Source organism: Triturus cristatus, chromosome 12 (assembly GCF_964204655.1).
Source record: "Triturus cristatus chromosome 12, aTriCri1.1, whole genome shotgun sequence".
NCBI classification, from domain to species: domain Eukaryota; kingdom Metazoa; phylum Chordata; class Amphibia; order Caudata; family Salamandridae; genus Triturus; species Triturus cristatus.
Genome location: NC_140595.1, coordinates 72,771,594 through 72,794,425, shown reverse-complemented (window position 1 = coordinate 72,794,425; position 22,832 = coordinate 72,771,594). Strand labels below are relative to the sequence as shown.

At 49.2% G+C, this 22,832-nt stretch overlaps 1 protein-coding gene across 1 annotated transcript in view; it reads left to right on the top strand.

The window, feature by feature from the left end:
- The window catches only part of LOC146772553 (mucosal pentraxin-like), a 43,665-nt gene extending 21,195 nt beyond the window's left edge, over nt 1-22,470 (top strand). Inside the window, exons 2-3 of the mRNA XM_085639621.1 lie at nt 8,216-8,287; nt 14,231-22,470. Of these exons, the coding sequence (XP_085495747.1) occupies nt 8,230-8,287; nt 14,231-14,898 (726 nt within the window). The 5' untranslated portion in view covers nt 8,216-8,229 and the 3' untranslated portion in view covers nt 14,899-22,470. The remainder of the gene's footprint in view (nt 1-8,215; nt 8,288-14,230) is intronic.
- The last annotated feature ends 362 nt before the right edge of the window (nt 22,471-22,832 follow it).

The window sequence follows — 22,832 nt, the reverse complement described above, 5'->3', positions numbered from 1 at the left end:
GCAGGGGTCTTGTCACCTGGGGGTCGCTTGTCGGGGTTTCATGCCATTGTCTTTTGATCCTTTCCGGGCCGGGTTGGGAGGAGCCCCAGACACCCAGCAGGCATGGAGCCAGCCCTCAGGGAGGCCGGCGGGCCGATCGAAACCCACCTTCCCAGGGGAGCTCAGAGGTGCGATGGAAACTGCTCCTCCCTCTCTCATCCCAATGGGAGCGCGATGTCCTCCAGCCGGAGTGGCGCCTCTAGGCCAGGGTCGCGCTGGGGCCGGGCGGCCATCTTGGTGCATGAAGTGGGCACGCGGGCCCGGTGTGGCCGAAAGGAGGAAGGCCACGGACGGGGAAGTCCGGGTCGGGTGTGTGTGTGTTCTGGTGGGAAGGATCGGCTAGGCCGTGTGCTCGGGGGCGTCATGAGGTGCATGGGTCAGGATATGTGGTGCGGGGACAGGGATGGCCATGCCACGAGGCCGAGTCTAACAACAGCGATTTAGAGACTGCAAGAAGATACCCGGTACCACATGGGTGGAGTACGTGAACTTTTACAGCCGGGCCTTGGACGGGTGGATCAAGGGCAGCAAGGTCTCCACCTTTGAGGAGCTGTTCGACCTAATCGCATGGGAAAACTTGTCCGCCAATTGCTTTGTGGAGTTACGCCAGCACCTCCTGGACAGCAAACTCACGGACCCTCGAAAACTGGCCGTCGAGGCTGACCGATGGGTGAACACCCGGGCCTCACGGGGTCCCGTGGGAGACTACGGTCGCCACAGTCAGGGACCCCCCCGCCAGAGGGGCGGAGGGAATCAAGGCCGACCAAGAGAACTCCCGGGGGGATCCCAGCACAGTCCCCCCAGAGGACAACCTCCGCCCTTTCCAGCCCCACCTCCAGCCAGCACCGGGCCACCGGGGAGGTCGGGGCCCCGAGTGAGGATCACCTGTTTTCGCTGCCAACAGACCGGACACTATGCCAGTGACCCTCAATGTCCCATGTACCAACGACCCGCCACGACAACCCCGCCGGCTCGACAAATGGCCTCCATAGCCCTGGGGGAAGAGATGGAAGACTCCGAAGAATGGGAACCAGCCGCCATGGCCTTGGTCTCCCTAGGGGACCGAGAGAAGGTCCCCGGAACGTCCCCGTCCGCCAACACGAAGAAGTATCGACAGCAGGTGACGGTCAACGGTCACCGCGTCGAGGGCATCCGGGACACGGGGGCGAGTGTCACAGCGGTCCACTGTCACCTGGTCTCCGAAGACCAGATCCTGCTCGACGCCTTTTGTCCAGTCATATCGTCAGACAATTCCGAGAGCCTATGCCGGATGGCCCTGGTCCCCTTCGAATGGGGGGGAGTCACCGGCAAGTTGAGGGTGGCAGTCCGAACCTCCCAGCCCGTAGACTGCCTCCTGGGCAACGACCTGGAGAATTCCCCGTGGGGACAAGTGGAACGAAGAGCCCATCTAGAGATGATGGGCCTACCCGAATGGGTATGTGCCACCACGCACTCTATGACTCTCAGATTGCCTTCCTCCGAGGGAGGTGAGGCCATTCCGCTGAACACACTCACCGTCCCCGAGGTCCGGGACGCACTGCCCGAGCCCGAAGAAGCGACCATTGCCGACGAGGGGTCGGTGCCTCCAGATCCCGAACCCCTGACCGAGCTCGGGGACCTGCCAGAGATGGCCCAGTGGCACTGCGAGGGAGGTCCCTCCCGAGAAGAATTCTGCCAAGAACAATCCACCTGCCCTTCTCTCATTGGACCCCGACAGCAGGCCGAGGCCCAAGCAGCAGGCGACCGGACCGGAACCCACTGGGTATACTGGGAAAATGGCCTCCTGTACAGCGAACAGAAGTAGGCCGAGTTGGGATCAGCCCGAGTACTGGTGGTACCCCTGCGCTTCCGAAATCTCCTCCTGGGCCTGGCCCATGATGTACCCCTGGCCAGACACTTAGGCCAAGATAAGACCTACCAGCGACTCGTCACCCACTTCTATTGGCCCAAGATGCGAGCAAATATGGAGGCCCACTGCATGTCCTGCCTCACGTGCCAGGCCAGCAGAAAGAGTGGGGGGAAGCGCAAGGCTCCGCTACAACCCTTCTCCGTCGTCAGTACCCCTTTTGAGCTGGTGGGAATCGACATCGTGGGACCGCTGGACCCCAAGACCGCCCAGGGCCACCGGTTCATCTTCGTCCTGGTGGACCATGCCACCCGCTACCCCGAAGCCATTCCCCTCCGCACCGTGACGGCTCCCGTGGTAGGCCGGGCCTTGATGGGGATCTTCTCCCGCGTGGGGTTCCCTCGCGAAGTCGTGAGTGATCGTGGCACGAACTTTATCTCCAAATACATGAAGTCCCTATGGCAGCAGTGCTGAGTATCGTACAAATTCACCACCCCATACCACCCCCAGGGGAATGGCCTAGTCGAGCAATTTAACAGGACACTGAAAGGAATGATCATGGGCCTCGAAGAACCCCTACGCCGGAGATGGGACGTCCTCCTCCCTTGCCTCCTGTTCGCCTACCGAGAGGTTCCACAAAAATCTCTGGGGTTCAGCCCGTTCGAACTACTATACGGACACCCCGTCCGGGGACCCCTGAGCCTGGTCAAGGAGGGTTGGGAAACAACTCCCCGGGGGACCCCTCCGGATGTGTTCCGATACATCTTGGCGCTCCGCAACCAGACCCGGAAATTCAGAGAACTCGCAGAGGCGAACTTCGAGGCTAGCCAGGAAGAGATGAAGCACTGGTATGACCAGAATGCCACGCTGGTCGAGTTTCAGCCGGGCTAACAAGTCTGGGTCATGGCCCCGGTGAAACCCTGCGCCCTCCAAGACAAATGGACTGGTTCCTTCCAGGTGGTCGAGCGGAAGAGCCAAGTCACCTATCTCGTCGATGTGCAGTCCCCGCGGAACCCCCTCCGGGTCCTCCACGTGAACTGCCTCAAACCCCACTTTGTGAGGACGGAGTTGAGTTTACTCCTGGCCACCGACGATGGGGCTGAAGAAGACACCGAGCCCCTTCCAGACCCCCTGGGGGCTAAAGAGACCGATGGTTCCGTGGAGGGGGTGAGACTGTCAACTGCCCTCACAGTTCAACAGGCCGATGACTGCCGCCAGCTACTAAGGCAGTTCACGGACCTCTTCTCCCTAACCCCTGGGGTCACCGACTGGTGTGTCCACGACGTGAACACCGGCGACAGCCCGCCAGTGAGACACCGGGCCTACCGGGTCCCTGATCGGGTCCGAACCTGCATCCAGACCGAGGTAGCGAAGATGTTGGCCTTCGGGGTGATTGAACCCTCCGACAGCCCCTGGGCCAGCCCAGTAGTCCTGGTCCCGAATGCGGCTGCCCCTGGTGTCGCCCCCGAGCTGAGGTTTTGTGTGGACTACCGAGGACTCAATGCGGTCACCCGAGCGGACGCTCACCCTATCCCCCGCGCCGACGAGCTCATCGACCGCCTCGGGGCCGCTCGCTACCTCAGCACCTTCGACCTAACCTGCGGATTCCGGCAGATTGCCCTCACCGAGGGAGCCAAGGGGAGCTCCGCCTTCTCCACCCCGGATGGGCACTACCGCTTTAGGGTGATGCCGTTTGGAATGAAGAATGCCCCGGCCACCTTCCAGCGGCTGGTGAACAGGGTCCTGTCCGGACTAGAGGGGTTCAGCGCAGCGTACCTCGACGATATAGCGGTATTCATCTCTCAATGGACCGAGCACCTCCAGCACCTCCGACAAGTCCTGCTGGCTCTGCGCCAGGCCGGCCTCATCATCAAAGTCAGCAAATGTCAAATTGGACAAGGCTCCGTAATCTATCTGGGGCACCAGGTGGGAAGCGGGCAGGTCGACCCCTCCAGCCAAAGATCGACGCCATCTTGTCCTGGGAACCCCCAACGACCCAAACGTAAGTCCGGGCCTTCCTGGGCCTCACCGGTTACTACCGGAGGTTTATTAAGAACTATGGCAGCATCGTAGGCCCCCTCACAGAGCTAACCTCCAAGAAACACCCCAAGAAAGTACAATGGACTCCCCCATGCCAGAAAGCGTTCGACGCCTTGAAAGCCGCTATATGTACTGCTCCGGTACTTAAAGCCCCCGACTACGCCCAGGAGTTTGTGGTCCAGACGGACGCCTCGGAACACGGCATCGGGGCAGTCCTTTCACAGTTCAACGACAAAGGCGTAGATCAGCCCATAGCCTTCATCAGCCGAAGGTTGCTGCCCCGAGAACAGCGGTGGAGCACCATTGAAAGGGAGACCTTCGCAGTAGTCTGGGCCCTCAAAAAGCTACAGCCCTACCTGTTTGGAACACACTTCCGAGTTCAAACAGATCCCCGACCCTTGCGATGGTTGATGCAGATGCGAGTAGAAAACCCCAAGCTGCTACGCTGGTCAATCTCCCTCCAGGGGATGGATTTCACTGTGGAGCATCGCCCCGGGACGGACCACGCCAACGCGGACGGCCTGTCCCGATTCTTCCGCTTCAGCGAGGAGAACCCCCAAGTAGATGGGTAGTTCTCCCCGCCTTTCAGCTGGGGGGGCACGTGTGAGACCGGCCTCGTGGCGTGGGCCCTCCCAACCAGCAAGCCTCCCTACAACCGCACTGATCCACGATGTCACCGACTTCCGGCCACCCCGGCCCAACATCCCGATGGCCGGCCAGACCCCAACACGCATGCCCGGCCGAGGGAGAGATGAACCCCCCAAGCCAGACCGAGAGGCGCCGACCCTGTCACACCTCTGGTCTCTTCCCCAAGGACGGTTTCGATCGACCACCAGGCCCCCGGTGAGCGGCCGCCTCGCCTGCTGGGTGTCTGGAGTCCCTCCCGGACCCACCTGAACAGATCAAAGGGCCGAGCGACAGGAAGCCCCGACAGACCGGCCCCAGGCACCAAGACGCCTCTCGGCGAGGACTCCGGACTTCAAAGAGGAGGGGAAGTATAACAAGGGGTGCGGAAGGGATGGGAGGCAGAGAAGACCTGGACTGACGAGAGCCTGCTGACCTGGTCGCGGCTCGATCGCCCCCCGAACCGAAGAACGCTACCCGAACTCTGAACCATCTGAGCCCTGCTGACGCTGTCACGGCTCCCCGAACTCTGAACCATCTGAGCCCTGCTGACGCTGACGCGGCTCCCCGAACTCTGAGCCATCTGAGCCCTGCTGACGCTGTCGCAGCTCCCCGAACTCTGAACCATCTGAGCCCTGCTGACGCTGTCGCGGCTCCCCAAACTCTGAACCATCTGAGCCCTGCTGACGCTGTCGCGGCTCCCCGACTTACGAACCACCTGTGCCTGCTGAGTGACTCGCGGCACCCTCCTCCAAGAGAATCGGCAGAGATTGCCGAGAGAAGCAACATCCCCCCAGCTCGAGGATTGAGAGCTGTGTGCAGGATACTCCGCAGAGACACTGACTCAAAGACTGTCCCGCTACCCCCATACCCCCATCACGAGATCGCCGCCGCTTGTGGCACTAATTCTATACCTGCCTTCCGGATCATAAACATCCCTTACAACTAACGATAAAGTATATTGTCTTACGAAGAACTACTGTGTGGTGTCCCTCTATCAGAAGAGTGTAAGCGCAGCGTGTGCGATCCTAGGTACGAGACCCTTCCAGGAAGGGCCTCCCCGCTCTTGCTCGGCCTAACTCTGGCAGAGGTGGGTCCCCGGGTGGTCAGGAACGCATTCCGCAGCCTCCCCGGTGAACGCCTTCCAACAAGAGGGAAGTGGGGAGGGAGCACACAGGGTAAGCACATGACGGAGGGAAATGGGGAGGAAGCACACATGGGTGAGCACATCATGGAGGAAAGTTGGAGGAAGCACACAGGGTGAGCTCATCACGGAGGGAAGTGGGGAGGAAGCACACATAGGTGAGCACATAACGGAGGGAAGTGGGAGAAAGCACACATGGGTGAGCACATCATGGAGAGATGTGGGGAGGAAGCACACAAGGGTGAGCACATCACGGAGAGAAGTGGGGAGGAAGCACACATGGGTGAGCACATCATGGAGGGAAGTGGGAGGAAGCACACAAGGGTGAGCACATCACGGAGAGAAGTGGGGAGGAAGAGAACAGGGTGAGGACATTAAGGAGTGAAGTGGGAGAGAAGCACACATGGGTGAGCACATCACGGAGAGAAGTGGGGAGGAAGCACACAAGGGTGAGCACATCACGGAGAGAAGTGGGGAGGAAGCACACATGGGTGAGCACATCAGGGAGGGAATTGGAAGGAAGCACACAAGGGTGAGCACGTCACGGAGAGAAGTGGGGAGGAAGAAAACAGGGTGAGCACATCACAGAGGGAAGTGGAGAGGAAGCACACAGGGTGAGCACATCACGAAGTGAAGTGGGGAGGAGTGCACATGGATGAGCACATCACAGAGGGAAGTGGGGAGGAAGCAAACAAGGGTGAGCACATCACGGAGGGAAGTGGGGAGGAAGCACACAGGGTGAGCACATCACGGAGGGAAGTGGGGAGGAAGCACACATGGGTGAGCACATCACGGAGGAAAGTGGGAGGAAGCACACATGGTGAGCACATCACGGAGGGAAGTGGGGAGGAAGCACACATGGGTGAGCACATCATGGAGGGAAGTGGGGAGGAAGCAAACAAGGGAGAGCACATCACAGAGGGAAGTGGGGAGGGAGCACACAGGGTAAGCAGATGACGGAGGGAAATGGGGAGGAAGCACACATGGGTGAGCACATCATGGAGGAAAGTGGGAGGAAGCACACAGGGTGAGCACATCACGGAGGGAAGTGGGGAGGTAGCACACATAGGTGAGCACATAACGGAGGGAAGTGGGTAGGAAGCACACATGGGTGAGCACATTACGGAGGGAAGTGGGGAGGAAGCACACAGGTTGAGCACATCATGGCGGAAAAAGGGGAGGAAGCAAACAAGGGTAAGCACATTACGGAGGGAAGTGGGAAGGAAGCACACAGTGTGAGCACATCATCGAGAGAAGTGGGGAGAAAGCAAACAAGGGTGAGCACATTACGGAGGGAAGTGGGGAGGAAGCACACAGGGTGAGCATATGACGGAGGGAAGTGGGGAGGAAGCACACAGGGAGAGCACATCACAGAGGGAAGTGGGAAGAAGCCTGCAGTTGCTCCTTAAGGCGCTGCACTTCCCGGCGAGGGGCCGCAGTGGGCACCTTAGTCCTCAACAGCTGCTTGGGGCGGCGCGAGGCAACACCACCCAGAACGTAAACATATTTGAGCTGTTCAACAAAGAGGACACTAAAACCTTTCTATGGGGGTGGGGGGCTTAAAATTCGTCTGGATGCGATAACTGGAGAGGCACACGGAATGAATGCCTCGCTGCTGGTCATCTGGCCTCCCCCCTGGCGCTGGCACCAGCGGGGCACTTCTGCCTTCTTGCCGTGGTGCGCCACGTTATGCTTTAAAAGGGGAGAGCTGACGCGCCTTGTTTATGGCAGAACATCATGCTACACATTGTAATCTACGGGGAACAGGGGGCCGCTGCGGGAGGTGCCATAGACGACACTTTGTACTAGTCCAAAAGCAAGTAGGGGCTCAAGTCCTAACAAGCTCAGGGTCGGAGGCCTTCACGCAGTCTGCAGATTAAGGAGCCCCATGATTGATTGGAAGGGAGGGTGGAGGGAGAGCAGAGAGAGTGGGGTTGAGGAGCTATGATAGGGAAAACAAAACAAGCCTCGATCTCTTGTCTTTATGGGGCCATGTGTTTAAACACATGGCCCCATAAAGATAAGAAACCTTTCACGCAGAAGGAAAGCAGGCAAGCCCGTCCAAGTGGGCCGGCCGAAAAAGCCAAAACTACACAACATAAAAAGCTCTTTTCCAATGGCTGGCCACCGTTTAGAATAAACGGTGACGCCGGCCAATGGAAAAGAGGGGAGGGGCTTAAAGCCCTTTACTGAAACTACTCAAAATCATTAATTCTCGCCGAGCGTGCTGCGCATGTGCGCAGCAACGCTAGCCGAGACCTAAAAAAATGGCGCAAGAGCATATAGTAAATACAACACTGATTCGGTTACAGCAGGTTGTTCAAGATGTCACAAGGATTGGATTCCCCCCAAAATTTAACAATAATCTTAAATTATGCACATGACTTCCATTGAGTGTTCTTTGTGTTCACATTATTGTAAAGTAAAAAATCCTGCACGGCTAGCACCCTCGTCCTTTTAGATTTGAAAACAATAACCTACAGAATGCAAAGTGCTAATTAGTTAAATACTTTACTTTTCAGAATCGTTGAGAAAAATGAGGCTGACCTTTCTGTTCCTTCTCGGCATCATGGGAGCTGTTTCCCAAGGCACAAGTAAGTATTGTTGAAACCATGAAAGTGCAGCTGAAGAGGTTTGAGGTTGTTCTAAAACCAATAAGCTGTCTTACCTTGCACCCTGGAGTACTACGACATTGGGTAGACATATAACCTCCTTTTTGATACTCTGCATCTCTTGTGGCTGGACAGTTCCTATTGGAACAAGGTCAAGACTGATTTGCATATGGCTGGGTTCAAACTGAGTTGGCATGGTGGGCGAAAAAAGATGGACTTGGATGTGACCCGAGCGATTGCCAGTAGCTGAGATATACTCAAGAATTCCATCCATTACTTGCTGTTTTCGCAGGCAATGATGTAGGTCATTGCAGAACAGTGTGGCAGGTGAGTGGAGACAGTATGTCAGTAGATGGGAGATAGTAAGGGATACCAAAGGAGGGAAAGGGGTGCAGGTCACAGATGGAGTTGTTGAAGATACAAGTCAGTGGTTGTGCGAGAAGATAATGTGGTCAATGATGGGGGAGCGGATTAGGTCAATGGAGAGGAGAAAGGGCAGGTCAGTGGAGCAGGTGCATGACAATAGATAATTGAGAGCACAAGTCACCGAAGGTGGGGCGAGGGTGCAAGTCAGTGGACAGGAGAAGATGTGGATCAGTGATGGGGATGGTGTAGGTCACTGAAGAGGAGAGGGGGCAGATGGGAGCAGAGAAGATGCTTGTCATGAGGTTGCAGAATTGTCAGTGGAGGGAGGAGTGCAGATCAATGGAGGGGAGAGGATATGGGTCAGGGAAGGCAGATGGTCGATGCAGAGGAGAAGGAGCAGGTCAGGGAGTGGAGTGAAGAAGGCCCATGTCAGTAGATAGTAGATTCTACTGGCCTTCGCAGGAGGGCTTTCAGGCCACAGAAGGAGCTGCTGAGGGTGCAGGTCACTGGAGAACGTATGAGGGTGGATGTCACTCGAGGAAAAATAGGTAGCCAATGGCACCTAGAAAATCAAACATTTCGCACCAATCTTTCAAAACATAGCTTTGAATATACATCTCATCCAAAGAGATACAGTGTGTGTCACCAATACACGCAACTCAGAGCATGCCTGTTACCTTTGGTGGAGAAGACTGATGGTAATGAACTAATGCCGGGAATGTTCTAGCTCTAGAGTTAAGACGTGCATCCGGCCATTAATTGAATTGCTGTTCGATTTTTTTCAATCTTGCCTCTTCACTTATCATTCATTGTTCCCTGCTGTAAGCCTTCCTTCTAATATGTTTTTGGTCATTAATTGCAAAAATACTGTCTGGTCTGTAGACCATAAAAATGCCTTTGGTATAACATTCTGGTGAGAACTGAAGATTGCATTGCATAGCAAGTCCGATCAATTCTTCTCTTAAGTCGTAAAGTATTACTAACACCCACAAGACCAGTCCGCAGAAGATATTCCACTAACAGATTTTTATCCTATTCAATGAAAAAAACTTTTTATGTATGGATCTGTATTTACCCCTATTTCTATTTTCGTATTTCTCTAGTCCTACAATTGTAAAATTCAAACAAGCTAAGAAAAGACTGCCTCTTCATTTACAAAAATAATGTTTTTCTCACCTTCCAAAATGAGAGCAGTTGTTTTTAAGTACACACTGTTCTACTTTCTTATTCCAAAAGAGCCTGCATGAAGGGACAATGCCCGACCACTGCTCTAACTCTCTTTGTCGGTGGTGCAGTGAGAAATATCTTACCGACAGTTCTGAGCTCTCTCTCGGGACTGAAGATTTGGAGTCACCTCTTGAGATATTCTATGGCCCGAGACACTCAGTGACTTATGGGACAGTGTGAGGATATGAAATGTTGACCTAACTTGAACAGGTGTGGGGCATTTATTGAATTGTTACAACGCTCAATTTTGTAATAGTTATTCTAATAATCTTGGCATTGTTCGCCTTCTTTAAAACAAGCGAACTCATATTAATTTGAGGTGGAGGACAGAGATAAACTTATAGGGCACACATGGCTCACCAATAATATTACAGATTCAAGATCGCCCCAAAATGTTTTCTTTGTCTTTGGTGGCTATTTCAGTACCACCCACTTTACATCCTGGGTGTGTCTCCATTCCTTTTTTAAAAACTGCATCAATACACAGTATTAGAAATGGAAGTTTCCCTTTTGACACCACCCTGCTAGATACACTTCCAGAGAAAATAAACTGCAATTTAGAAGAGCTAACGGGAATTGAAGAATTCCTGAAGAATTCCCAGAGGCCAAGAAGAGATTTGTTCCAGCTCTACCTCGAGACTCTGGGACAGGAGAACTGCTAGAAAGGAGTACATGTTCTAGCCTCTTTATGCCCCCCTCAAGGAAACAGGGGTCATGGTCCTTCAGTGAAGCCATCTTCTACCTGTGAACCACTTTCCAGTAGCTGAGAGTGAAGAAGGCCCTTAGAATATGTGGTGGCCTACCAGGACGAAACATGGTAACTAGTTAAAAATAGAGGTTTCTCTGCCTCTCTTTCTTAAATCTCTCCCCTGTGCATTGGAAGTGTATGAGGTGGTGCAGACATATAGTGCTGGTGTTGATGAGAAATCCCAGGAACCAGTTGGAACTGGACATTTTGCTGTGCCTCTAACCTGGATTCATGAGGAATCCTATTGCAACTTGAACCGACTGGTATCTTTAGAACCAGTCAAACGTTTGCAGTCTTTTGATGTCTGAAAAGGTGTCAAAGCTTATAAAAACCTTTTGACTTCAATGTAATTTGTAAAAGACAGGGCACAGCTGCCCGTTTTACCCACAACAAATGCATTGTAGGTGTAATGATTTTAGTGTTTTTTACTATTTTGGCTCTATGGGAGATAGGAAGGCCACATGAAGACATTTTACAGCTACAGTTTCTGTCGAAGGCTCACTCAAGATTTTCCACCTCCATATTTTTTGGGAGACTACAGATGAATTGTTTGACCAAGACGGACCACCAAGGATTACCTGTATGGGGCCCATCATAAATCAGTGGCAAAGGGTGTTGACTTCTAGTCACCCGCACCTGATAAACTAATATTGGATTTTCACTTTCCTGTTTGTTTTCAATTGAGCACTTTTTGTTCTTGCTACAGGTCTAATCTTTTTGATCTTTTTTTCTTCATTTGTGCCATTTTAAACATTAAATTGATTTCTTACTTGTTTTTCAAACTCTAAATTATGTGTTTCTGAGCTGTTGATTTGTTATTTCACATGTACCCAGGGAAAAGCCTTGTTTTAGGAGACAGGCTGACCTGTGTGACCTTGGGATTCTTCATAGATGTCAGTCAGATTGGTTGGGGCTTCAGTTACTGCTCATGTCAAGATTGTAACCTACCTATCCAATAAGTAACATGATCTGGTTTCCAACAAACATGTGTTGCTGTCGCCCTTAATCTGGGAATCAACACAGACCACACAACGCAAAGTTAATCGTATCTGTGCTGCTGATTTAGTGACACAAACTACATTGAATAGGATTGGATCAATAAGTAGTGTGTATTTTAGCTCATGCATATTACGTTATTACAAATGTTAATAAAACCACACATTTTAAATTCAAGGGTGATGGCCAATAGAAATAATTTCTCATAATTTAATGGCTTCTTTTTTATCTCTAAATCGTCAGATTTGGGCTTTCTTTGGCATTATTGGAATTTTATAAAAATGCATTGTAGGCAAAAAACAATGTAAAGGGGGTGACAGCTTTCTCTTTCTTCCGCCATCTCAGAATCTATGTGTATTAGAAGTGCTTTAAAACTGCCCAATGCTTGGGGCTCTATTAAAAGCGAGCCTGTTAACTTTGATCTCTGTGCAACCCTCTGTTTGTGTAGTGATGGGAATTCGAAGTAATGAAAAGTTGACCTAACAATTTATAGGTGTAATACATGATTTCCCCCATGCAGTCTTAAGTGGCCAATCTCTCTGACATTTAGGGCCATATGTAGGTAAATTACATTTACCGATTCTTAAATACCGAATTTTACCGATTCGGTATTTATGAATCGGTAAATGTAATGTAGGTAAAAAAATACCGATTCGGTAAGTGTCGGTATTTTAGAATCGGTATTTACCGATTCGGTAATGGTAACCTGTATCTCATTGATTCCTATGGGCCAGGAGGCCCATAGGAATCAATGGGAAGCCAGTTACCATTACCGAATCGGTAAATACCGAATCGGTAGTGGGGGGAGCTCAATCAGGGGTGGCAGGGTGTCACATTGACACCCTGTTGCACCCCTGATTCCTGCATGTGTGCACATGTGGCACACATACATGCCCTGAGGGCATGTGTGTCTGCCACATTGCACACATCTAAGGGCCAAATAATGCCTTAACTGAGACATTCGTCATTTACCACCAACTTTTAGTTGGTGGTAAATAACGAATCCCCACACCAACCACACACTCCCCCTACATCTCATTTCTGTATTCGGTATTTACCGAATCGGTAAAATTACCGATTCGGTAATTTTACCGATTCGGTAAATTACCGAATACAGAAATGATCCCCCTACATATCAAAAGCCTAAATACCGGTCGGTAACGGTATATTTACCGAAAATCGGCCGTTACCGACCGGTATTGGGCTTCCTACATGAGGCCCTTAGTGAGAGAAATCCCCAGTTATCACCTGGACATGTAGAATGTGGCGCAGGAGGCACCGAATTATGCTTCTTATGCCTGATTTCCGAGTTTGAACTTGGTAACAGATGTGCCTAGAAGACCCGGCACATACCGCACCAATGCTGTCCATTTTTAGCAGGTCTGCTAAATAAAACATGCGCCTCCTCCCCGCTTGTGATCAGGGCTTTAGTCGGCTGCAACTGTGTGTATTTACTATATTCCATTACACTGCTTTGTTGTTCATTTACCTAAAGGTCTCTGAAGTAGCTGAAATGAAACAGGCTTTTGGTATTCAAATGGGGTGTGTTTCCATCCCCTCTTCCATCTTGGATACCGCATTCAAATCATTACTTTCATTCCCTCTCCCATCTTAGATACCACCTACCCTGCTCCTCCTGTTAGCCACCCCGGTATTAAGGGCCTTAGTATGATGGCGGTCAGTCAGACCGCCAACTACTATCTCAGTGGTCAGAAGTCCACCTGATAAGCAGTCAGCGGCTGACCGCCGCATTAGGATGCGACTGCTGGGCTAGTGGTCGGAAAGTGCTCCTTTCCACGGGAGTGTAAAGGAGCACTTCCTGCACATCCATGCACCGTGTGCCATGCACCACATGGTGCATGGAGGTGCGTGGGGGCACTACATGTGCCCCCTGGGCCACTTTACAGAGGCCCACAATGGATGGGGACTCTGTTTGGGGCCCCCAAAATCCATTTCCTACAGCCTTTTTATCTTTTCATGGTGGTCTTCCCTACATGAAAAGGCTGTCGGAAACAGATATCGAAATCCTGACGGCAGTGCCTGCCTCAGCACGGGATTGCGATTCCGACCGCCGCCCCGTCAGGATCAGACGATTCTGTCAGAAGCGGACGTCTTCCCCCGACCACTTAGGGACTGACCGCCTGTGTTGAAATGCGGCAGTCGGACCAAAGGCCTGTTGGCGGTCGGACTAAAGGCCTGTCGGCAGTCAGACCGCCACCGGCGGCCTGTCGGTGTGCAGTCTGTCTGACATCATAATAAGGCCTTAAGTGTCAGAATGTGACACATTGCAGTGATCCAAGACACAAAAATATAGAATCAATAAAAGGATATATAAATAAATAATAAATGGATAAATAAATTCAAGCATAAATACATTTATGGTTAAAGTGTTATCATTTAAACCCATCAATATACATAGAATATGCACATAAATAAATGTATACATACATATAATACTGGACAAATACATTGATACATACATAAACTCATTAAGAAATGTATTTGATCAAATGACTCCCATACTTCCATGCCATCATCCCTCTTCCAAGGAACCATACATTCTTCATACCTCTTTTCGTTTGTTACAGACATGGATGGCCAGGTATTTCTTTTCGCAAGTCGATCTGCCACCAACTATGTGACACTGAAACAAGAAGTGACCTCGCTGAAAGGTTTCACCGCCTGCGTACGTGCATTCACAGAGCTAACGGAGGATTTCAGCTACCTTTCTTGCAGCAGCCCTACTCAGGACAACAATCTTCTACTTTTTCACAGGAAGTCTAAGGAAAGTCCTTTTGCGGTCTACGTGGGTGGCCCAGAAATGCCCTTCAGAGCTACAAGCCCCTCACTGGACAGAAGCCACCACATATGTGGCACCTGGGATTCATTCACAGGGGTGGTCCAGATGTTTCTTAATGGAAAGCCACTGGCCAGGAAAGTCATTCAAAAAGGCTACTCCATTCAGGGTCCTCTAAGATGTATTCTTGGCCAAGAGCAGGACTCTTTCGGAGGAACCTTTGACATAAACCAGTCTTTTGCGGGTGAAATTGATAATGTACATGTGTGGGATTATGTTTTGTCATCTGCAGAAATACACCAGGCCTTTATTAATAACAAACACTTAAATGGCAATGTCATCAGCTGGCGGAACCTGGTGTATGACATCACAGGAGATGTGCTGGTGGAGCCGGTGCAACAGAGCAATTGTGATAACCAGGCATGTTATGAAAGTTCCCCAAGATGTGACGCAAACTAGTGGTTTTAGGCCATTTTTATAGACATTTAGCGCCCTATTTTGAGTTGCAAAGAGTGGCATCCCTGTAGACCATACTACTGTGGGTTACTAGAAGCAGGGGCTGCCTGCAACTTTGAAAATTGGTGGGGCACAGTGCGCCGTAAAACTCAGGATAGTGTTGCCTTTCTCCTCTCGCCTCTCCTGACGAAAGCAGGTAGGAAGGTGATTTGCTTCCTGTGTACTAATCCAACCAATCCTGGAGCTGTGAAAAGCAGTTCCAGGACTGGTTGGAGCAGGCTAACCGAGGGCTTATTTTGAGGCTGGGGGCCTGTGTCTGCAACCCCTCAGTTGTTTTACAGCACTGGGATTGCAGGCTTTAAAGTGAGCATGACAGATTGGTTGGCTGTAGGCAGCCGGCCAATCTGCCATACGGACTGAGCAGCCATCCTGCAATATACAGGAATCTGTCATCTGTCTGCCCTGCCCCCACCATCAAGCTTGCACTAGCGCGGCCGGCGGCCAAACAGAACAATAAAATGGCAATCCTTCTGAGTAGGAATTGCAGGCAGAGGCATTAGAATCTGAAATATAGCTTTGTAGCCCCAAGTTGAGAGCTATACTGGTTGTTGAAGGCCTTGAAACCGAGTTATTGGCCTGAGCCGCAGGCGAGAGCCTATAACAAGGGAGAGGGCCATTAACAACTGTTATAACCTGAGGCAGTAGGGCTATAAGACTATTAGAACACCCCACCCACTAAGGGTAGAATGTGCTAAATGAAAAAGGGAGAAACATGAAGACAACTGGAATGCTGGTGCTCCGGGCTTATACCAGCCATTAAAAGCCTCGAGCTACTACATTGTTTTCAATGGAGTTTCCACATTCCATTGTTCTAATTAAATTTAAAATTCTGTATACTATTCACAAAGCACTGGAAGGAAGACCAAGGGTATTTGCAACATTTTAACCCCTCTACTTCATCCCATCCAGGAATCTCTGATTGGACACATCACACCATAAACTTTCAAGAGACTAAAAAATGGAAGCAAGCCTTCAAGTGGTCAAGGCCAAAGCCATGGAATGACCTGAACCCTACTTTGAGGACTAAACAAAGCTCTCTGTCCTTTAGAAAGCTCTTGGAAACAGACTCATTTAGATTAACCTCTCACTAAGATCTAGACTTTAGGGTAGGAAGAGAGGAATACCAGACAGGCAGAAGGCCTCTCATTCACAGGGACTCCTAGTACCTCCCTCACTCTTGATAAGTCCATCTGAATTGATATGTACAGTGCTCTAAAGTACAAACACGTGGCTTGTAGTGTATTCAAAATATCCAAATAATTGAATAATTAAAAAAAGAGGAATTTGTGAAACATTTCAATACTTGAGGGCCAGACACAATGACCAGGTTTGTGGACTCTAAAATTGGGCTCCTCTGCCCTAGCCCACCAGGGGGTTTCTTTGCCCAATGCCTGCCAGCAGAGTCCAGATGTTGTGTTATTTATTATTTGCATAGCTCATTCTTCCATCCTTGGCGGTGATGGAAAATAAACACATACCCTTCAGAAACAATAAAACCAATAGGTTAAAATAATAGGATAACGTTGACAGAACTTAATAATTAAAAAGTAAACTGTTTAGTTTGTTTATGAAAAGGCAAAAGCAGAGATGCTTTTCATAATTCCGGTGGCAGGTCATTCCATACTCTGGCTGAAGCAAATGAGAATGCCCTATCTCCAATGTAGGCTGTCAGAGGTACAGATACCTGGAAGTAGCTCTCCTTTGTGCAGCCCACTCGATTAGAAGGTTTTGTGAGGTCAAGTTAATATATGTATTCCAAAATTGAAAAGTGTGTATCAGAGATAAAAATGTGGGTGTTTTCAGAACTCATAAGCTGATGTTTGGAGAAAAATGCTTGAATTTTATTGAAAGCTGATATTTGACTGATAAATAATGTGGTGTTGAGGAAACTTATAACTATTATCAATTCCTTGGGGCCAGAGACATCACAGATATGGTTGTTATTACCCATGATGCACTATGGTGAGCACTGCTGGAAATCTTTTGTATGGTATCTACCGATTTAATCTGGTTAGATGTGGTAACAATTAACTAATATTTTTGGTAGCTTTTTGGTAATTTTACTAAATTTAAGTAGCTCTTGAAGACCCCTGCTTTAGGTAGACTCCCATACAAGGGAGCTCTCCCACAATTTCTTTAGCTGAAATCAGAGCAGAAGCCACGCAGCCTACGACAGAGCTGTGACCGATGTTCCAGCGACGGATCTCCTTCTGGTGGCCAGATTCAGCATCTCCCACTCTTCTCTGTCTTCAGTGAAGAGCCACGCCCCAGAAATATCTTATTGGCTGTGCAGAATGCTATAGCCCACTGTGATTGGCAGAAGTTTGCCCCGTCCCATAGTCGTCGTAACCAAACTCAGCTACCACATGTAATCCCAGTATTTCAACCATACACATTTATTTAAAAGGATAAAGGCCACAGTTTATCGGCTGCTTTTATTTGCAAGCGATCATTCATTAATTCACTTGGTGTTGTACATTCAAAGTGGTAGCTTTAAGTCATATAACTTTAAACGTGTGTTACCAACTCTACACCTTTTATTAGGTGATCAATAATTTCTGGTACTTTCACAATCTGCTTGTATGGAGTTGTCTCCCTTTTTCTGTTCTCTCCATCATTCATTTGCCATTGGGCGACCACTTCACTGAGCCAAGCTTCATTATCCGTCTCCCAGGCATACCTGGTGGCTGTACACTTCAGAAAGAGGTGCTATGTTCAAACAGTCAGGTGTGCCGCAGGCTTATGGAAGCGCTGCCTTATCTGCCTTCTGTCAATTAGCCGTGCCAGGAGGCCCTCCACTTCCGGTGGCCGTGCTTTGTTCACTTCCGGTAGCCATGCCACACCAACTCTCAATTAATCAGACACACAGTGAGCTTACTGAAGCTGCAGTCTGACAATATCACTCAAACTCCCACCGAGTGGCTGCCCTAGGAAAAAAGGCAAGGCAAAGAGCAGGAGGGCCGAGACACAAAAAGCTGAGTAAATTTCCTGAAGACATTGAAGAGCTAAACCTTTCATTGGTTTGGAAATTGTAAAAGAAACAGAAAAGTGTAAACTTTAAAACCCCAGACCAGCTGTGGTGGAGACTCCTCTTTGGCGACAACCATTTTACCCTTCATGGTAAGTGCCATGATACTGGTGAGGACAACAGAGCCATGGGTCTTACTTTCATGCTCCACATGGATGCTGTTCACTGTAACAGTAAAGACACAGCCAGGCTCCCAGAAACAGGGACACATGGCGGAGATTTTGTCTATGGAAACTACACTATATTAACTGAATACTGACCTTTGGGAAGGAAGTAAATCATTTTATTGTACTTTAGTGATCGGTAAATCTGCAGCAGGCTGCCTTGTAGGACCCGAAGCCTGGAACTCTGGTAGAGAAAATTTGCCAGTGGCACACATTCATCTCACTCCGGGATCCTGTCGAATCCCCGAATCCTGGGAGAGTTCACCAGGGTGTTGAGTTGACAGTATCGATGGGAAACAACCTTTACAACGCAACTATTACAACGCACTACACTTACAACGCAGGCATTACAACGGAACATCCTTTACAACGCATACCATTACAACGCATACCATTACAACGCAGACACTACATCGCATGTCACTACAACGCAGGCATTACAACGCATACCATTACAATGCATACCATTGGAGTTAGAATAGTAATTTTTAACCCCTACACTATCCAACACTTACCCTACTGTTGTACCCCCTGGAGTTAGAATAGTAATTTTTACCCCTACACTATCCAACACTTACCCTACTGTTGCACCCCCTGGAGTTAGAATAGTAATTTTTACCCCTATACTATCCAACACTTACCCTACTGTTGCACCCCCTGGATTTAGAATAGTAATTTTTACCCCTATACTATCCAACACTTACCCTACTGTTGCACCCCGTGGAGTTAGAATAGTAATTTTTACCCCTATACTATCCAACACTTACCCTACTGTTGCACCCCCTGTAGTTAGAATAGTAATTTGTACCCCTATACTATCCAACACTTACCCTACTGTTGCACCCCCTGGAGTAAGAATAGTAATTTTTACCCCTACTATCCAATACTTACCGTAAATGCAATGTAACAGTATGCGTTGTAATGGTATGCGTTGTAAAGGTAGTATGCGATGTAATGGAATGCGTTGTAAAGGTAGTTTTTTAAAATGCGTTGTAGTGTCATGCGATGTAATGGAATGCGTTGTAGTGGATGTTGCGATGTAAAAATTGCGTTGTAAGTGCATGCATTGTAAAAGTATGCGTTGTAACGTCATACATCCGTATCGATGAATGCCTAAATGCACCCAGCCTTCGGTTTGTTCGAATAGGGTAAGAAAGTACCCGGCTGCTGGCAGAAATCCAAATAAAATAAATTATGCTCAGTGGAGGAAGTAGTATGCAAAGGTGCTGGTGATTGTGACAGGTAGTAGCAGAGAAAAGTGAGAGCTTCAATAGAGCCAAAACTCTGCTTTGTAACAGAGGCTCAAAGCCGATGCTCACCTCTCAAGGAGGACCAGGGCGAATTAGACAGGCAAGGCTTTCACTTCCTCGATCTCAGCCTGACAACACCAAAACTTTGCAATTATATACTGTCCTTCAGTATTTCACCTTTCCCAGGATCTTCACATATACAAGGGGTCCCTGGGAGGTTGGCGATGGTTTATCCCCCTTTATTCAGGCAGCTACCCTGTGCCTGACCCGAAAATAGGTTAGGGTACCTCCATTCCCTCCTCTGTGTCCACCACTTCTCTCTACTCTCCACAAGGAAAGATGTTGCCTCCCTCATGTGGACCCTCCACAAAGGCCCTGTCTCTCCTTGTGGGGGAGTTGGACCAGGGGCTTAGTCACTGCAATGGCCGAGGCGACAGTAATGCAGAGCAGCGTGAGCGCGGCCATAAAGATGGCGCCCAAATCCCCATGTCACGCCTGAAAATCACTGACAGCGAGAGAGCGTAGCTGGTGTGAGTCTCACTCAAGCCCAGGAGCACACCTGCGGTGGAGGCTTGATGAGGGGCCCAAGCCCCCAAGAAGGCAAAGACGGCCAAGATAGGAGCCTAATATGGCCCATCAATGCTGCTCAACACTGTTGAGGCATTTACTGCTCTACTTCTGAGCCAGTACTGCTGGGTATCAGTGCATCCTATCGCTGTCCGAGGACAGTGCTGCTCATTGCAGTCTGTGGCCAATGTTGATTATTACTGTCTGTGGCCGATGTTGATTATTACTGTCTGTGACCAACTTTTCTCTGTATTGTCCAGGGTCAGTACCAGTGCTGTTAATTACTCCCTGTAGCCTATGATGCTCATACAATGAGGTCGAGTATTGCTTGTTTCTGTCCAGGATTATTGCTATTAAAACTGTCTTGAACCAATGATCCATGTCATTCATGGTCACTGCCAATCATTACTGTCTGCGGCAAACTGTGGTATAATGTGTGTGGTAGATAAACAAATATAGCTAATACTTATCTTCAATAACCTAGCACAGTGTGTCTTATGTCGGATGAGAGATGTCTGCCTTTTTTACCCTTTTAAATTGTTATAATTTCCAGATACAGGGCATGATGTAGACTTTGGAGGACAGAGTAATGTTTATTAGTGTGACAGAGTAAATTACTCCGTCCCCATGACTGAAATCAAATCCCTAAAATTTAGAGATGTCCGTCGGTCCTGAGGACATCTCTTAACATTCAATGTTGTGTAAATGTTTGAAGGACATGACAAAGCGGGAATCTGTGTTTCAATAAAGTATAACTGAGGATCAATACACCATGGCGTTTCTCCCCCATGGTGTGTTGGTATTTATTTTTTTTGCTGTCCCTCATGTATCGGTTTTATCTGACAGTGACAGACAGCAAAAAAAAGCCATGCAACTGCCCACCGTATACTGGGCGGTTGGACAGTTAGCTTACCTCTGACGGCCCATACTCTGTCGCTCCATCGGAGGAGTATGTTGGCGATGGAGCCAGAGTAAGCTCTATTGTCAACATACTATTGGTACGTCCACCTATAAATCAGGGGTGCGGACTGTAAGTATGGCGAAGAGGGTACTCCCTGGTCGTTGCAATGTCAAACTCTCTCCGCTAAATTCTGAAACAGCCCCATAATGTACACCCATGCACAAAGTCAGTGAGTTTTTAAGGCACGCCTAATTTAGTACAATGTGTAGTTAGTTTATGTTACATTCATTTTCCAAAATTTTATTCACTTATTTCTATGACATTTTTCTTCACTTCTTCCTATGAAACTTTCTAGAGTTAAACGTCACGTGACATCACGCGCCATGATATCATCAAATATGCAAAATTGCACTCACCCCCAAAAAGTGTACTGCTCACAGCAAACTCAGGAACAATGTAAAACAAAGTAAGAAAGGCAGCTTAGCTTCAGTCGCTGCAGCACACCAGGTCCAACTGATAAACGTGAGTTTCAGGTACCAGGCCAAGCGTGTACGTCCTCATGGCAGGGGAGGAGGGATAACTATGTCTGTTGAATGTACATTTAGTTTTCAATGTGATGGGTTTGTTAAGTTTCGTGTCCTGGGACATGATTCACCATATTAATTTAAGGAATGTGATGCAGAATAAAAAGGTGATGTGGTTCTACTTTCAAGAGGAGGTGCATTATGAAGGATGCTTCCACACCGGGTATGTCTGAAAAAGTTTGAAACTCTGATACACAATTGTTTTGTTTTGCATTTAACTGATTCATTACTTTTGGTCATTGTTGTTATTGAAATTTAATATACTTTCTGTGATGTGTGACAGTGAATTTATTGTTTGTATGCCATCTTGTATAGCACAAACCTAGCTGAGCGCCATCCAGAGTAAAAGGCAAAGATATGTTCAGCATGGGATTGTGCTGATAGTCACCAGAGATGACGAACTTGTCATTAATTCAAAATAAAAACTCCAATTGGTAGCCTTTGCTGCATCCTTTATAATAATGTTGTATTGATCAATGATGGAACATGGAATGTAGGGATAGATTGTTTAGAGTCAATGCAGCAGGACATTTTGGCTCTGAAAGTTTCTGCCTGCCTGTGAATGTGGGCGGGCCTCTGCTTAAATGTTGTTACACCATCAATACATCTTAATAACATCCATGGATCATATTACACAAGTGCCCTGGGGGTGCTTTGGGTATTTGCGCCCGCTTTCTGCGCCCCTGAGGTATTTTGGTATTACAAAAGGGCGCGGCAAATGCTTGTGCAGCCCCTTCTGTAATACCGATAGCGCAGGTGCACATATAGTGCCAGCTCTATCACCAGAGGGTGTTCCCTCATTTGCACGGGGGCGTGGCCCAATGCAATTGAGGGAATTCCTGTGCCTCTGCCCCTGTGCCGTATTATAGATGTGGGTGCAGAGGCAAAGAAGCTGTCAGGAGGCACATTAACAGTGTGCTCCCATACGGCAACCCTCTGAGGGGGTGAAGGGGGGCCCATGGACCCCAGACATCCCTTTGCCGGCGGGTGCAGTCACTCACTGCACCCGCTTGCAAGGGGATCTCTCTCCACTCTTAAAAGTGCAGGCGGGTCCCCGCCTGCACTGTGAAACACAGAGCGGCTTCAAAGCGGCCGCTCCGTTTTTCAAATGAATACGCTGTCCCCAGTGCAACGTGAGTTGGCGACTGCCCTGGGGACAGCGTATTCATCCTTATACGGTGCATCTTCCTTGTTTGCGCCAGGCGCACCTTTTAAAAGGTGCACCTGGCGCAAACTAGGAAAATGCGCCGCATGTGTAAGATGGCCCCAAGTCTTGCAAACTGAAGTTATTTTCAGGTTTAACAAGGTTTATGTGCTACCAGCATTCTCTCCCTGCATGTGAATACTGGTTGTAAACCTGAGGCAACTGGTAGCATGTCTTAC